This window comes from Passer domesticus, unplaced genomic scaffold, assembly GCF_036417665.1.
Source record: "Passer domesticus isolate bPasDom1 unplaced genomic scaffold, bPasDom1.hap1 HAP1_SCAFFOLD_174, whole genome shotgun sequence".
NCBI lineage: Eukaryota > Metazoa > Chordata > Aves > Passeriformes > Passeridae > Passer > Passer domesticus.
Window position 1 is genome coordinate 40,571 of NW_026989957.1, and position 16,692 is coordinate 57,262.

General features: G+C 70.1%; 3 protein-coding genes across 4 annotated transcripts; all 3 read left to right on the forward strand.

The window, feature by feature from the left end:
* The first annotated feature begins 983 nt into the window (after positions 1-983).
* CPT1B (carnitine palmitoyltransferase 1B) lies at positions 984-9,289 on the forward strand. Its single transcript, XM_064406224.1, is given in 15 exon segments — positions 984-997; positions 1,075-1,205; positions 1,208-1,262; positions 2,926-3,007; positions 3,010-3,033; positions 3,887-4,006; positions 4,447-4,566; positions 4,568-4,603; positions 4,605-4,613; positions 5,573-5,620; positions 5,622-5,708; positions 6,702-6,854; positions 7,425-7,538; positions 7,778-7,870; positions 8,189-9,289. Coding segments are annotated over 15 exon segments (1,173 nt in total). The 3' UTR covers positions 8,276-9,289.
* A 1,747-nt stretch (positions 9,290-11,036) lies between these two features.
* LOC135291999 (rheacalcin-1-like) lies at positions 11,037-13,587 on the forward strand. The gene is made up of 5 exons (XM_064406237.1): positions 11,037-11,179; positions 11,616-11,710; positions 11,789-11,965; positions 12,781-12,886; positions 13,153-13,587. The coding sequence occupies exons 1-5, from the start codon at positions 11,113-11,115 to the stop codon at positions 13,218-13,220; spliced, it is 513 nt and encodes a 170-aa protein (XP_064262307.1). The 5' UTR covers positions 11,037-11,112; the 3' UTR covers positions 13,221-13,587.
* Positions 13,588-14,573: 986 nt separating this feature from the next.
* CIMAP1B (ciliary microtubule associated protein 1B) lies at positions 14,574-16,600 on the forward strand. Of its 2 annotated transcripts, XM_064406234.1 has the most exons (6): positions 14,574-14,994; positions 15,073-15,276; positions 15,350-15,451; positions 15,793-15,908; positions 16,146-16,283; positions 16,365-16,600. In XM_064406234.1, exons 1-6 carry the CDS (start codon positions 14,760-14,762, stop codon positions 16,437-16,439), a joined length of 870 nt encoding a protein of 289 aa, XP_064262304.1. In that variant the 5' UTR covers positions 14,574-14,759; the 3' UTR covers positions 16,440-16,600. The 2 variants fall into 2 exon arrangements, with proteins under 2 accessions (XP_064262304.1, XP_064262303.1); XM_064406233.1 differs by having other exon boundaries at positions 14,574-15,276.
* Positions 16,601-16,692: the final 92 nt, after the last annotated feature.

Genomic DNA, 16,692 nt, shown 5'->3' on the forward strand with positions numbered 1-16,692 from the left:
GAATAACGGGAATAACGGGGAAAACTGGGGGCATTGGAGACCACCGGGCACCCGGGGAACTCCGGGCATAATTGGGGATACTGGGGATGTTGGGCATACTGGGAGCTCCGGGGAGCGATGGGCACACCGGGGATTCTGGAAACACCGGGAGCGCTGGGAACCCCGGGCCACCAGGGCGTGCTGTCCCCGGCCCTGTCCCCCATCCCTGTGTCCCCCATCCCTGTGTCCCCCCCCGTGTCCCTCTGTCCCCCATCCCTGTGTCCCCATCCCTGTCCCCATCCCTGTGTCCCCATCCCTGTCCCCATCCCTGTGTCCCCACCCCTGTCCCATCCCTGTCCCCATCCCTGTCCCCATCCCTGTCCCCATCCCTGTCCCATCCCTGTCCCCATCCCTGTCCCATCCCTGTCCCCAACCCTGTCCCCATCCCTGTGTCCCCCATCCCTGTGTCCCCATCCCTGTGTCCCCATCCCTGTGTCCCCATCCCTGTGTCCCCATCCCTGTCCCCTGTCCCCCATCCCTGTCCCCATCCCTGTGTCCCCCATCCCTGTGTCCCCCATCCCCTGTGTCCCCATCCCTGTCCCCCTGTCCCCCATCCCTGTCCCCATCCCTGTGTCCCCATCCCTGTGTCCCCCATCCCTGTGTCCCCATCCCCTGTCCCCTGTCCCCATCCCTGTCCCCATCCCTGTGTCCCCATCCCTGTCCCCATCCCTGTCCCATCCCTGTCCCCATCCCTGTCCCCATCCCTGTCCCATCCCTGTCCCCATCCCTGTGGTCCCCATCCCTGTCCCCATCCCTGTCCCCATCCCTGTCCCCCATCCCTGTCCCCATCCCTGTCCCATCCCTGTCCCCATCCCTGTCCCCATCCCTGTCCCCATCCCTGTCCCCATCCCTGTCCCATCCCTGTCCCCCATCCCCTGTCCCCATCCCTGTCCCCTCACTGCGGCACAGGAACACGGGGGCGGGGGGCTCGGAGGGGGCGCTCGATGGCCGCGGTGGGGTCGGGGCTGACCCGCGCTGACCCGCGCTGACCCGTGCTGACCCGCGCTGACCCGTGCCGCCCCCGGGCCCGCGCAGGGTGCCGTGGGCCGAGGCGCGGGCGCGGTTCTTCAGCCGCGGCCCCAACAAGGCGGCGCTGGACGCCATCGAGCGCGCCGCCTTCTTCATGACCCTGGACGAGGAGGAGCACGGCCACGAGCCCGCGCGGCCCCGGCTTGCATGGACGCGTACGCCAAGTCCCTGCTGCACGGCCGCTGCTACGACCGGTGGGCACCCCAAAAAACATCCCCGGTACCCCAAAACCTGCCCCCGGTACCCCCAAACCCCACCCAGCCCAGTCCCCTGCTGCACGGGCCCGCTGCTACGACCGGTGTGTGACCCCCAAACCTGCCCCGGGACCCCAAAAACCTGCCCCGGCACCCACAGATACCCCAAACACCCCAAAAACCCCACCCAGCCCAGTCCCCTGCTGCATGGCCGCTGCTACGACCGGTGCGTGACCCCCGAACACCCCAAGAACCTGCCCCGGGGACCCCAAAACCCTGCCCCGGGGACCCCAAAACCTGCCCCGGTACCCACAGACACCCCAAACATCCCCCCAGCCCCACCCCTGCTGCACGGCCGCTGCTACGACCGGTGTGTGACCCCCAAACCCTGCCCCGGGACCCCAAACCCTGCCCCGGGACCCCAAACCCTGCCCCGGGGACCCACAGATACCCCAAACACCCCAAAAACCCCACCCAGCCCCAGTCCCTGCTGCATGGCCGCTGCTACAACCGGTGGGCACCCCAAAAAACATCCCCGGTAACCCCAAAACCTGCCCCCGGTACCCCCAAACCCACACCCAGCCCAGCTCAGTCCCTGCTGCACGGCCACTGCTACGACCGGTGCGTGACCCCCAAAACCTGCCCCGGGACCCCAAAACCTGCCCCGGTACCCACAGACACCCCAAACCCCACCCCAGCCCAGTCCCTGCTGCACGGACACTGCTCTGACCGGTGGGCACCCCAAAAAACATCCCCGGTACCCCAAAAACATCCCCGGTACCCCAAACCCTGCCCTCGGTACCCCCAAACCCACACCCCCACCCAGCCCAGTCCCTGCTGCACGGACACTGCTCTGGACCGGTGCCCACCCCCAAACACCCCCGGGACCCCCCTCCAGTCCCTTTGAACCCCCCCCCCATCATCCCCAGCCCCCCCAGACCCCCTCACCCAAGTCCCTACTGCAGTGCTGGGACCGAGGGGCACCCCAAAACCCTGCTGGGTCCGAGGGGCACCCCAAAACTCTACTGGGACCCCAAAACCTCCCCCCCAGCACCCCCATGCTTCAATCCCAGACCCCAGACCCATTCCCAGACACCCCGGCACCATCAGACCCCCCACGCAGACCCCCCCCCCTGCTGCTCCCACCACCTGCGGCACCCCAAAACCCTCCCGGACCCCCCCCAAAGTATCCCCCCTGCCCCCTTCAAACCTCCCACCCCTCCCCTGCCACCTCCCCAAACCCCCCCCCCCTGTCCTCACCCCCACCAGTGCCCCCCGCTCTCTGCCCCCCCGGTGCCCCCCAAAGCCCCCGAATCCCCCCCCAAAATCTCCCCCGAATCTCCCCAAACCCCCCGAATCGCCCCCAAAACTCCCCCCAAATCCCCCGGAATCCCCCCCAAAATCCCCCCCTAAGCCCCCCGAATCCCCCCGAATACCCCCCCAAACCCCCTGAATTCTCCCCCCGAATCGCCCCCAAAACCCCCCCCAAAATCCCCCCAAATCCGCCCCAAATCGCCCCCCAAAACCCCCCGAATCCCCCCCAAAATCCCCCCCGAATTACCCCCCAAACCCCCGGAATCCTCCCCGAATCGCTCCCAAATCCCCCGAATCGCCCCCAAACCCCCCCCAATCCCCCCCCCCAAACGGGCCCGTGCCCCCCCAGCTGGTTCGACAAGTCCTTCACGCTGGTGGTCTACAAGAACGGCAAGGTCGGGGCCAACGCCGAGCACTCGTGGGCCGACGCCCCCCATCGTGGGGGCACCTCTGGGAGGTACCGGGGGCACCGGGACCCCCCCTGGGGACACCCCCGGACGGGGGACCACCCCCCCCCGGGCTGGGGACACCCCCCACCGCGGCACCCCCGGCACGGGAAAACCCCCCCCCCCCCAGTGCGGCTGGGAGGGGACCCCCAGATGGAGACCCTCGGCTGGGGACCCCCGTGGGGTGCCCCGAGGGGTTTGGGGGGGGATTTGGGGGGTTTGGGGGCGATTCGGGGGGGATTTGGGGGGTTTGGGGGGGTTTGGGTGGGATTCGGGTGGTTTGGGGGGGGGGGAAGGTGTGTGGGTTCTGCCTGGGGGTGTGGGGTGAGGGTCGGGGGGCTTTGGGGGGGGACCTGGAGGTTTGGATTTGGGGGGCTCAGGGGGCTGGGGTGATGGGAGGTTTTGGGGGGGTCAGGGGGGATTGGGGGATTTGGGGACTGGGGGAGAGCAAGGGTCGGGGGGGCCATGGAATTGGGGGGGTCGGGGGCTTTGGGGCTTTGGGGTGTGGGGGGGGCCATGGAATTGGGGGGTCTGGGGGCCGCAGAATGGGGAGATCAGGGGTCTTGGGAATTTGGGGTGGGGGGCGGTCACGGATTGGGGGGGTTGAGGGTCCTGGGGATGTGGGGTCTGGGGCGGAGCGTGGAATTGGGGCTCTGGGGGTCATGGAACTGGGGTTGCCGGGGGTTTTGGGGTGCCGGGGGTTTTGGGGGCCGGGGGTTTTTGGGGGGCAGGGGCATTGGGGTTCCGGGGGTTTTTGGGGGGCCGGGGTTTTGGGGGGGCAGGGGGCATTGGGGTTTCCGGGGGTTTTTGGGGTTCCGGGGGTCGTTGCCCCCTCCCCAACTGTGCCCCCCCCTGCCCCCCCAGTTCATGCTGGCCACGGACAAGTTCCAGCTGGGCTACACCGAGGGGGGGGCCACTGCAAGGGGGACCCCCCGGCGGCAGCTGGCCCCCCCCCAGCGCCTGCAGTGGGACATCCCTCCCGAGGTGGGGCGACAGGGGACGGGGGGGGACAGGGGAGGGGACGGGGGGGGGACAGGAGGGGGACAGGGAGACAGGGAGGGGACAGGGGCGGACAGCTACAGGTGAGGGTGAGGGCACAGGTGAATGCCGTGCCGTGCCGTGCCGTGTCCCCATCCCCAGGGCGTGGCGGCCATCGAGGCGTCACTGTGCATGGCACGGTGTGGGGTTCAGGTGGGGTGCCGTGCCGTGCCATGCCATACCGTGCCGTGTCCCCCAGGGCGTGGCGGCCATCGAGGCGTCGCTGCGCGTGGCACGGTGTGGGTTCAGGTGGGGTGCCGTGCCATGCCGTGCCGTGTCCCGTCCCCAGGGGCGTGGCGGCCCATCGAGGCGTCGCTGTGCATGGCACGGTGTGGTTCAGGTGGGGGTGCCATGCCGTGCCATGCCATGCCGTGTCCCATCCCCAGGGCGTGGTGGCCATCGAGGCGTCGCTGCGCGTGGCGCGGGCGCTGGCCGAGGACGTGGACTTCTGCTGCTTCCAGTTCTCCACCTTCGGCAAGGGGCTCATCAAGCGCTGCCGCACCAGCCCCCGACGCCTTCATCCAGATCGCCCTGCAGCTGGCCACACTTCCGCGTGAGCCGGCATGGGAATGGGATAAACGGGATAATGGGAATGGGATAACGGGGAATGGGATCCATGGGAATGGGATCCGTGGGATGGGATCGCCCTGCAGCTGGCACGCTTCCGCGTGAGCCGGGACGGGATAACGGGAATGGGATAATGGGATAACGGGATAATGGGAATGGGATGGGATCGCCCTGCAGCTGGCACACTTCCGCGTGAGCCGGGAATGGGAATGGGATAATGGGATAACGGGAATGGGATGGGATCGCCCTGCAGCTGGCAAACCTCTGCGTGAGCCGGGAATGGGAATGGGATAACGGGATAATGGGATCCATGGGGTGGGATAATGGGATAACAGGAATGAGAACAGGGTGGGATAATGGGAATGGGAACAGGACAGGATCCTTGGGGTAGGATGGAATAATGAGAATGGGATCCATGGGGTGGGATAATGGGAATGGGAACCACAAGGCGGGGGTGGGATAGTGGGAATGGGATCCATGGGGTGGGATAATGAGATAATGGAAACAGGTTGGGATAATGGGAATGGGAACAGGATGGGATCTTTGGGGTGGGATGGGATAATGAGAATGGGATCCATGGGGGTGGGATCCAAGGGGTGGGATGGGATAATGGGAATGGGAACAGGGTGTGATAATGGGATAATGGGAATGGGAACGGAGCAGGATTCATGGGGTGGGATCCATGGGGTGGGGGTAATGGATAATGGGAGTGGGAGAGGGTGGGATCTATGGGGCAGGATCCTTGGCATGGGATGGGGTGGGATGGGATTGTGGTGGGATTGGGGTGGGGTGGGGTGGGGTGGGGTGGGGATGGGGTGGCACAGGGCCCGGGAGGGGATGGGATGTGACCCCGGCCCGGGGCGCGGCCGTGGCCAGGGCGGGGGTGGCTGTGACCAGCGGGACCAGCCGTGCCCATGCCGTGTCCCCCAATTCCCCACCCCGCAGGACAAGGGCTCCTTCTGCCTGACCTACGAGGCGTCCATGACGCGGCTGTTTCCGCGAGGGCCGCACCGAGACCGTGCGCTCGTGCACGGCCGAGTCCACGGCCTTCGTGCGCAGCATGGCCGACAGCCGGCGCAGCGTGAGTGCCACGGCACGGGAATCCGGCCGTTCGGGGGGGCCCCCGTCCCTCGGGGGGGGTCCTCGTCCCTCACGGGGTGCTGGGGGGCCTCTTTGGGGTGCAGGTTGGGGTGCAGCCCCCCCGACCCCCCAGCACTTAGAGGGGCAGTGCCTGTTCAAGGTGCAGATGTGGGGGCTGGGTCAGGGTGCAGGTTTGGGGTGCAGATTTGAGGTACAGTTTTGGGGTGCAGGTTGGGGTGCAGTGTGGGGTTCAGCCCCCAACCCCTCCCCAGAGTGCAGAGGGGCAGCAGCGACTGTTCCAGGTGCAGACTGGGGGTGTCGGTTCGGGTTTCCATTTGGGGTGCAGGTTTGGGGGTGTGTGGGGGTGCAGATTGGGGTTCAGCCACCCCGACCCCCCAGCACTTAGAGGGGCAGTGTCTGTTCAAGGTACAGATCTGGGGGCTGTGTCAGGGTTCAGGTTTGGGGTGCAGGTTTGGGGTGTCGGTTCAGGGTGCAGATTTGGGGTGCAGATTTGGTGTACAGACTGGGGTGCAGAGGGGCAGCATCGACTGTTCCAGGTGCAGACTGGGGGTGCAGGTTTGGGGTGCAGGTTTGGGGGTGTGTTGGGGTCCAGTTTGGAGTCCAGCCCCCCTGATCCCCCAGTGCTCAGAGTGGCAGTGGCTGTTCAAGGTGCAGATCTGGGGGCTGTGCCGGGGCTCAGTTTGGGGTTCAGGTTTGGGATGCAGGCTCAGGGTGTCAGTTTGGGGTGTCGGTGATTTCGGGGTATCTGTAATTTCGGGGTTCCCCCAGCGCTCGGAGCGGCAGCAGCTGTTCAAGGTGCAGATCTGGGGGCTGTGACAGGGCTCAGTTTGTGGTTCAGGTTTGGGCTCAGTTTGGGGTTCAGGTTTGGGCTCAGTTTGGGGTGCAGGTTTGGGCTCAGTTTGGGGTGCAGGTTCAGGGTGTCAGTTTGGGGTGTCAGTAATTTGGGGTGTCGGTGATTTCGGGGTTCCCCCAGCGCTCGGAGCGGCAGCAGCTGTTCCGGGTGGCGGCCGAGAAGCACCAGCAGCTCTACCGGCTCGCCATGACCGGCTCGGGCATCGACCGCCACCTCTTCTGCCTGTACCTGATGTCGCGGTACCTCGGCATGCAGAGCCCCTTCCTGGCCAAGGTCAGCGCGGGGACCGGGGCCGGGACACGGGGACAGGGATGGGGACAGGGATGGGGACACGGGACAGGGACAGGGACACGGGACAGGGACAGGGGCACGGGACAGGGACACGGGACACAGGACAGGGACACGGGACAAGGATGGGGACACTGGACAGGGACACGGGATAGGGACACGGGATAGGGACAGGGACACGGGACGGGGACACGGGAAGGGGACACGAGGGGATACGGGGGACATGGCGGGGACACGGGGGAAGCAGCACAGGGGACACTGAGGGAGACGGGGGGACACGGGGGGGGACACGGGGGGAGCACACAGAACCACTGTGGGACACGGGCAAGGGACACAGAGTGGCACTGGGAGGGGCACGGGAGGGCACAGCGGGGACACTGCCACCCACCCTGGTGTCACCGCACGTGCAGTCCCGCTCTGGGGGCTGGGGGGCAGTGGGGCACAGTGGGGTTCCCTGGGGTTCCCGGGATGCCATGGAGCACAGTGGGGTTCCCGGGGTTCCCGGGGTTCCCTGGGCTCCCCGGGGTACCCGGGGTGCAGCGAGTGTCCCCACAGGTGCTGGCGGAGCCCTGGCGCCTCTCCACCAGCCAGACCCCGCAGCAGCAGCTCAAGATGTTCGACTTCGAGAAATTCCCCGACCACGTCTCCAGCGGCGGCGGCTTCGGCCCCGTGAGCTCCGGGGCACCGGGAGGGCACGGGGGGCACCGGGAGGGGGCAGCGGGTGCGGGGCTGGCTGTGGGGTCCGTGGGTTTGGGCAGGGGGTGCCCCACACCGGAGCCCCCAGCCCCACATGGGTGACCTGGGTGGCTTCAGCCCAGCCCCACACCCGGGTGGGTGCCCCGGGGGGGTGCCCCGGGGGGTCCCAGGTGCCCCCCCGGTGCCCCATGGCCCCTGTGCCCCCCCCGCAGGTGGCAGACGATGGTTATGGGGTGTCCTACATCATCGCCGGGGAGAACCTCATCACCTTCCACGTGTCCAGCAAGTTCTCCAGCCCCGAGACGGTGAGGGGGGCACGGGGGGGTGGGGAGGGGGGGGTCCCAGAGCTGCACTCGCTGTCCCTGGGGTCACCTGAGGGGTCACCTGTGGGTCTGGGACAGCCCGTGACCCTGCTGCATCCTGCCCCCCCCTCCTGTGGGACCCCCACCTCCTGTGGGACCCCCACCCCATCCCAGCCCCCCCAGTGGGGTGCGGGCCATGCTGGGGGTCCCACAGCTCCGAGGGCGCCCCGGGGTGGGCACGGGGAGGGTTGGGGTCTCACTTTGGGCACTGCGCTGCCCCCCGGGGGGGTCCGGGCGGGCTCTGAGCGGCGCTGCCCGCAGGACTCGCAGCGCTTCGGCCGCAACATCCGCCAGGCCATGCTGGACATCGCGGCGCTCTTCGACAAGCCCCCCCCCGCCGGGAAGTGACCCGGGGGGGCCGCGGGACCCCCGCGCTCTGGGGGGCCGGGGGGGCGCGGCCCTGGCCCTGCTCCCAATAAAGGCTCTCGGTGTGACCCCGCTGTGCCTCGGGGTGGGACCCCCGGCGGTCAGGGGGGGCCAGGGCTGGATCCGCGGGGTGCCGGGGGTGGATCCACGGGGTGCCAGGGCTGGATCCACGGGGGGTCCTCGGGGGGGCACGGTGGGCACCGGCGGGGGCCGGTGAAGGCATCAAAAGGGCCGTGCCTGGGGCGGTGACCCGGCTGGTCCGTGCCCAGCCCCATCCCAGTGACCCGTGCCAGCCCCATCCCGGTGATCCGTGCCCATCCCAGTGACCCGTGCCCATGCCGGTGGTCCGTGCCCATCCCCAGACCCGTACCAGCCCCATCCCGGTGATCCGTGCCCATTCCGGTGACCCGTGCCCATCCCGGTGGTCCGTGCCCACCCCCATCCCGGTGATCCGTGCCCATCCCGTGCCCATGCCCATCCCAGTCATCCGTGCCCATTCCATACCCATACCCGGGTCGGTCCCCATCCCGGTGATCTGCTCCCATCCCCATCCCCGTGCCCATCCCCGTGCCCATCCCCGTGCCCATCCCCGTGCCCATCCCCGTGCCCATCCCCGGGCCTGTCCCTTTCCCGGTGATCTGTCCCCGTCCCGTGTTTCCGTGCCAGTCCTGTGCCTATCCCGTTTCTCCGAGCCTGTCCCCGTACCCATACCAGTCCCCGTTCCAGTCCCCGTCCCGTTTCTCCGTGCCAGTCCCCGTGCCTGTCCCCGTCCCGGCGCTCCGTGCCAGTCCCTTTCCCGGTGCCCGTGCCATGTCTCGGTGCCAGTCCCGTGCCCAGCCCGTGCCATGACGGGGGTGCGCAGCGGGGCACGGCGGCACGGGCGGGCCCTGCGCAGAGCCCTTGGGCCGTGTCCGGCCCGGGGGTCGCCGCGCCCCGGGTGGCACCGCGCTGGCACCGCGCTGGCACCGTCCCCTCCCCGCCGCCGCCGCCCGCAGCCGCCCGGCGCCGCCAGCCCGGAGCCAGCGGCGGGCGAGGGGCCAGGCCGGGCACGGGGACCGGGACAGGGGACAGGGACCGGGGCCAGGCCGGGAGAGGGGACAGGGACAGGGGACAGGGACCAGGGACAGGGGACACCCCGGGACAGGACACAGGACAGGGGACACCCCGGGCAAGGGGCCAGGCCGGGCAAGGGGATCGAGATAGGGGACAGGGGACAGGGGACACCCCCGGGAGAGGGGCCAGGGCACCAGAGGCCACCCGTCAGAGGGGACAGAGAGGGCACAGGGACAGGGGACATCCCCCGGCGAAGCGGGGACAGGGACAGAGATCACCCGGGAGAGGGGACAGACGGGGAACAGGGACAAAGACCCTCCTGGGACAGGGTCCAGGCCTGGGACAGCGACAGCGACAGGGACAGAGACCCCGCGGGCAGCCCCCCCCCTCCCCCCGGGGCCACTGTCACCCCGGCACCAGGCTGGTCCTGCGCCCCCACCCCAAATCGGGGTGACAGCCCCGACCCCACATCGGGGTGACAGCCCCCATCCTCACCCCATATCGGGGTGACATCCATGACCCCCCCCACATCGGGGTGACAGTCCCCTCCCCGACCCCACATCGGGGTGACATCATGATCCAGACCCCACATCGGGGTGACAGCCCTGCCCACCCCACACCGGGTGCCCGCTGTCCCCTCGCTGGGGCCGTGTCCCCCCTCGGAGCTGGCACGGGACTGTCCCGGGTGCCGCGGGGACCCCGGGGCCACCACTGGGGGCTGGGTGGGAGCTGGGACCCCGGAGAGCGAGTCCGTGTGTCCGGCACCGCGTCCCTCTGTCTGTCCCTCGGTCCGTGTCCCTCTGTCCGTGTCCCTCAGTCCGTGTCCGCCGCCGCCGCGCCCGCTCCCCCTCCCTTATCGATCCCTGATCAGATCCCTGATGTGGCCGCACCCCAGCCCGGCACCCCCCGGCCCCTTCACCCCCCTGTCCCCGGGGATGGCCCCTGTCCCCTGTCCCCTCCTGTGGGGGATGGCCCGTGTCCCCTGTCCCTGTCCCCTCCTGTGGGGGATGGCCCCTGTGCCCTGTCCCTGTCCCCTCCCGTGTCCCAGCCCCGTGCCAGTCCCGGGGGTCACTCGGAGCTGTGCCCGTGTCCCAGCCGTGTCCCCACGCCTCTTGGTGACCCCCATTCCCCGAGGGGGGACCCCAGGGCCCGCCAGGGACCCCCGGGTGCTGTCACTGTGACCCCGGGGGTCCCTGCCCTGGCACCCCGAGAGCGGGGGCAGCGCCGGGGGGCCCGGGGGGTGTCCGGGGGTGCCCGAGGGGTGCTCGGGGGTGCCCGGGGGGCTCAGGGGGTGCCCGGGGGTGCTCAGGGGTGCCTGGGGGGTGCCCGGGGGTGCTCGGGGGTGCCCGCGTCACCGGCCCCTTTGATGCGGTGCCAGTCCCGCCACGGGCGGGTGCTCCCGGCCCGGCCCCCCCGCCCCCGCGGGCCCATAAAGGGCTCGGGGTGTCCCGGGGCCGCTCAGCCGGGGCCGTGCCGAGCTGCGAGGTGCCGGGCTGGGGGTGCTGGGGGGGCTCTGCGGGTCCTGGGGGGAGGTGCTGGGGGTATTGGGGGGGATCTTGAGGGTGTTGAGGGCGCTGGGGGGGTCCTGGGGGGAGGTCCTGGGGGTGCTGGGAGGGTCCTGGGGGGTCGTGGGGATGCTAGGGGCGCTGGGGGTGTCCTGGGGTGGGTGCTGCAGGGGGGGTGCCGGGGCAGCACTGGGTGCTGCAGGGGGGTGCTCCGGCCGCTCCCCCCGCCCCTGCAGCCCCCCCGTTCCCCGAAGGCTGAGGATGGGTCCCGCCGCCTTCCTGGGGCTCTGCCTGCTGGGCTGCCTGCTGCTGCCCCCCAGACTGCCGGGTGAGACCCCCAAACTGCGCCCTGAGATCCCCCCCTGTACCTCGAGACCCCCCTGTCCACACCCTGATCCCCCAAACTCCACTCTGATCCCCCAAACTGCGCCCTGAGACCTAAAAATGCGCCCTGAGATCCCAAACTCTGCCCTGAGACCCCAAACTGCGCCCTGAGACCCCAAAATGCACCCCGAGACCCCCCTGCCCACACCCTGAGACACCCCCACTGCCCCCAATCCTCCAGACTGCACCCCGAGACCCCCGCATTTCACACGGATCCCCCACCCACACCCTGAGACCCCAAAATGCCCTGTGCCCACCCTCTGCCCCCCACCCCCCCGCCTCAGCCCCCAGACAGGGCCGGAGGTGCCCTGACCCCCCAAACCCCCCCCGCCGGGCCCCAGCTGGGGTTGGGGGTCACGGTGACACCGCTGTCCCCCCAGGGGCCGAGGCCACCCGCTGTCCCCGGGGGTGGCTGTCCTTCCAGGGACACTGCTACGGCTACTTCGGGCAGCAGCTGAGCTGGAGGAGGGCTGAGGTGGGTGCCGGGGGGAGCGGGGGGTTCCGGGGGTCCCCCAGACCCCCAGGACCCCCCCGGACGTGGCGCTGTCCCCAGGCGTGGTGCCAGGCCACCCGCGGGGGGCACCTGGCGTCGCTGCACAGCCCCGAGGAGCACCGGGCGCTCGCCGCCTTCCTCGCGCGGCGCCCGCGGCGGGGAGAGGACGACGAGGAGGGCGACAAGGACAGGGACAGGGACAAGGAGGACGGCGTCTGGATCGGGCTGCACCGGCGGGTGCGTGGCCGGAGCGAGCCGTGCCTGTCTGTGCCTGTGTGCCACACCCCGTGTCACACCCCGTGTCCCCCCTGTGTCCCCCCTGGGTCCTCCCTGTGTCCCATCCCTGTGTGCCACCCTCTGTCCCACCCCCGTGTCCCATCCTGTGTCCCCCATGTGTCCCATCCCCGTGTCCCGCCCCGGTGTCCCGCCCCGGTGTCCCCTGCCTGCAGCGCTCCCTGTCCCCTGTGTCCCCACCTGTCCTGACCCCGCCCTGCCACACCTCCGTGTCCTGTCCCGCTGTCCTGAGCTGTCCCTGCAGCGCTGCCTGGCTGCCACCCGTGTGTCCCTGTCCCCACGTGTGTCCCTGCCTCACCTGTGTGTCCCTGTCCCCCTGTCTGATACCCGGGTGTCCCTGTCCCCCTGTGTGTCCCTGTCTCACCTGTGTCCCTGTGCTCCCTGTCCCCCTGTCTGTTACCCGTGGGTACCTGTCCCCTGTGCCCCTGTCTCACCTGTGTGTCTTTGTCCCCGTCCCCCTGTCCCCCGTGCCCCTGTCCCTTGTCTCACCTTGTGTCCCTGTGTCCCCATCCCCTGTCCCCCTGTGCCCCTGTCTCACCTGTGTGTCCTTGTCCCCCTGTGCCCTCTGAGCCCCGTCCCCCTGTCCCCTGTCCCTTGTCCCTTGTCTCACCTTGTGTCCCTTTGTCCCCTGCCCCCTGTGCCCCCGTGTCCTGTCTCACCTGTGTACCTGTGTGTCCCTGTCCCCCTTTCCCCTGTGTCCCTGTTCCCCTGTGTCCCTGTCCCGTCCCCGTCTCAGCCGTGTCCCTCTCCTGTCACAGCGCCAGGGCTGGCTCTGGGCTGACGGGTCCCCGCGCCACTACGGGGCCTGGGAGGGGGACGATGGCCCCAGGGGACATCCCTGCATCGCCCTGGAGGACTCGGCAGGTCAGGGGGCACGGGTGCCAGCCTGGGGACAAAGCCTGGGGACAGCGGCCTGGGGACAGCGGCCTGGGGACAATGGCCTGGGGACAATGGCCTGGGGACAGCCCCGTGCCACGCTGGAGGACACAGCTGGGGGGGGACACAAGGGTTGGGGGGCAGGGGGTGCCAGGGGGTGTCAGGGAGGGACAGGGGGGTCAGGGAGGGTCAGGGGGTGCCCGGGGGCCCTGGGGCTGGCAGTGTCCCACGTGTCCCCTGTGGTGTCCCCGCAGGGTTCATGGCCTGGGAGGGCGAGGCGTGCGGCGAGCGCAAACCCTTCGTCTGCAAATACGAACCCTAGGGGGGCCGGGGGGCCTGGGGGGGCCCGTGGCCCCCACTGCTGCCCCCAGTCCCTGTGCAGCCCCCCGAGCCTGGGGCGTGACCCCCACCCCGCATCCTGTCCCCAAACCCAGCCCCAGACCCCAATCCCTGCTGCCAACCTGCTCCTGCTGTGCTGACCCCAAATCCCACCCCCCAATTCCACCTCCTGTCCCCCAAACCCCCATCCCAGATCCCAAACCCTATTTCCAGTCCTGCCCCCCATCTTGCTCCCCAAATCCCACATCCCTGCCCCACACTCTGTCCCCCAACCCTGTGTCCTGCCCAAGCCCCCAGATCCAGCCCCCCAAATCCCACCTCCAGCCCCCACAACCTCTGGACCTCTGTCCCCAACCCCAAACTCTGCCCCCCACCCCAAACCCTGTCCCCAACCCCAAACCCTGCCCCTGCCCCTCCTCCCCACACCCAGGGCCCCACACCCCAGTCCCGCACCCCAATTTCCGCCCCCAGCCCCCCGCTGCACCCCCGGACCCCGCACACCCAGCCCCCCCTGCACCGAGACCCCCAATAAAGTGACCGAAGCACCGGGACCCCCCCGTGTCCCTTGGCTGTGTCTGTGCCCCACGGGTGACACCGCAGGGGACGGGGACCTCAGCCCGTGTGACCCCCGAGCTCCCGGGGGGCACGGCCGGGGTGTCCCCAGGACAGGGGTGTCCCCAAGGGAAGGGGTGTCCCCAGGACAGGGGTGTCCCCAGGACAGGGGTGTCCCCAAGGGAAGGGGTGTCCCCAAGGCAGCCCCTAGCATCTCAGCCACTCTGTGTTCCTGTCCCCCCACGTCCTCGTGTCCCCTGTCCCCCTGTGTCCCCCCTGTCCCCATATCCCCTGTCACCCCTTCACCCTCTCCCCGTGTCCCCGTGCTCTTCCCGTGTCCCCCCAAATGTCCCCATGTCCCCCGCATGTCACTCATATCCAAGTCTCCACATTCCCCTGTCCCCCACTGTCCCCGTGTCCCCTCCTGTCCCTCTGTCCTTGTGCTCCTGGGTCCCCGTGTCCCTCCTGTCCTCCCCACGGGGTTTGGGGGGGTCAGATATGGGGTCCGAGGGGCGCGTCCATGGGGTGCCAGGGCTGCATCCATGGGGTGTATTTGTGGGATGTACCCATCAGAATGTACCCATGGGGCGCCAGGGGTCAATCCATGGGGTGGATTTTTGGGGTATATCTATTGGGATGTATCCACGGGTATATTTTTGGGGTGCATCCATGGGCTGTACCCATGGGAGGTACCCACGGGGTGCCGGGGTGCACCCACGGGGGTATTTTTGAGCTGTACCCATCGGGATGTACCCACGGGGTGCCGGGGTGCACCCACGGGGCTCCCGGCGCTGTCACTGCTGTCACCCCGGGGTGCTGAGCGCTCGGGGGGGTGGGGGTGGCACAAAGCGCTGGAACCCCGCGGCCATTGTGACACCGCGGCCACCAGGCCGCCGCCGCCGGCTCCCGCGGCCCCGCGGAGTCACTTGTCACCAGGGCGCCGCTGCCACCAACAGGGCCACCCCCCCGCATGCCGGCGCCGCTGCTGCCGCCCCGCTCGCCGCGGGCAGCGGCCCCGGGAGCCCCCCCGCGCCCCGCCGCGACCACCGGCCGGGGGGCCGAGCCCGAGGCCGGGGCGCCGCCAGCAGAGCCCCCCATGTCACACGACCTCTGGGTGGGCCCCTGGAGACCGCACCGGCCCCGGGGGCCCACCTCGGCCGGGTACCGCAGCCCCGGGCCCAAGTACCGGATCCCCGGCAGCATCGGTGAGTGCGGGGCGGCGGGGCCGGCCGGGGACGCGGGCCGGGGGCGCCGAGTCCCACCGAGCCCCTGCCCGCCCCCAGGCCAAGACCGGCGCGACCCCTCCGGCCGCCGCGCCCCCGCCTACAGCTTCGGGATGAGGCTGGGGGGCCCCGAGGAGCCGCGCTCGCCCGGCCCGCAGTACCTGGTGCCCGCCGGCTTCACGGCCCGCGGCCCGGACCGCGGGCCCGCCTTCACCATGGGCGGCCGGCCCCGCGAGCGCCGCGCCAGCAACACACCTGGGCCAGGTGAGTGCGGGCCCGCAGCCCCGCGGCCGGCAGGGACCGCGGCCCGCCGCGCTCACCCCGCTCGCCCTCGCAGCGTATTATTCCCCCGAGCAGGCCACCAGGGTGACCCTGCCCTCGGCCCCCGCCTGCTCCGTGAGGTCCCGCGCCCGCCCGGACAGACTCCAGCAGACGCCAGGTGAGAGAGACAGGGGTCCCCCGGGGCTGGGACCCCGCCATCTCCCTGGGGCTGGGACCCCCAACACCCCCCCGGGGCTGGGACCCCGCCATCTCCCTGGGGATGGGACCCCCAACACCCCCCCGGGCTGAGATCCCGCCATCTCCCTGGGGCTGGGACCCCATCATCCCCCTGGGGATGGGACCCCCATCTCCTCCCCGGGCTGGGACCCCCATCATCCCCCTGGCCAGACCGGGCTCCCCAACACCCCCGGGCTGCTCTGACCCACCGGGACTCAGCCGTTCCTCCCCACCGCGGGAAGGGGAAGCCCCGTGTCCCCCTGAGCCGTGTGCCCCCCCCAGGCCCTGCCACCTACCAGCTGCCCCCCGTGGCGGGGCCCCGCCTGGTGAACAAGGCATCGACCCCGCAGTGCATCATGACAGGGCGAGGCCCCAGCATCTTCGAGGACAATAAACAGGTGGGGGCTGGGGGCAGGGGGGCTTGGGGGTCAGGTGCAAAGGGACCGGGGGTGCCGGGGGTCTGGATCTGGGGTGCCAGGAGTGTGGGGTGCCGGGGGCCGTGGGGTTGGGGCACCAAGGAGTCTGCAGTGCCACCACTCCAGGGGGCTGGGGCGCCAAGAATGTGGGGTGCAGGGGCTCGGGTGCCGAGGGTGTGGGGCATCCAGGGGTGACAGCACCCGCCCCTCTGCCCGCAGACCCCAGGACCCAACAACTACGGCACCGTGGACCCCAACTTGTACATGGCGCGGGCGCCCCGCTGCACCATAGTGGGGCGGACCCGCTCGCCCCCGACCTCCAACACGCCCAGCCCCAGCGACTACTACCCCAAACCGGTGAGCGGGGACGGGGACAGGGAGCCGGGGGGACGGGGACCCACAGCCCCTGACCCTCACAGCGCCTCTGTCCTCCCGCAGGACCAGAAACAAGGACAGACCTTCGGCGTGCGCCACTCGGAGAGCGTGGTGCCCATGATGGACTCGCGCCTGTAGGGGAGCGGGGACGTGGGTGACACCGCCAGCCTGTGGCAAACACGAACTGCAGCAGCACCCGCTCGCTCTCCTGGGTGACACTGTCAGCCTGTGTGAACACGAGCTCCAGCAGCACTCGCTCACTCTCCTGTCCCGCTGCGTCGCACGGGGGGCCGGGGGCTCCCCTAAAGCCGCACTTTGCCCATCCCCAGGGAGATCCTGGCAAGGCCACGGAGAGGGACCCCGTGGGGGGGTGGGACGTGCCAGGGGTGAG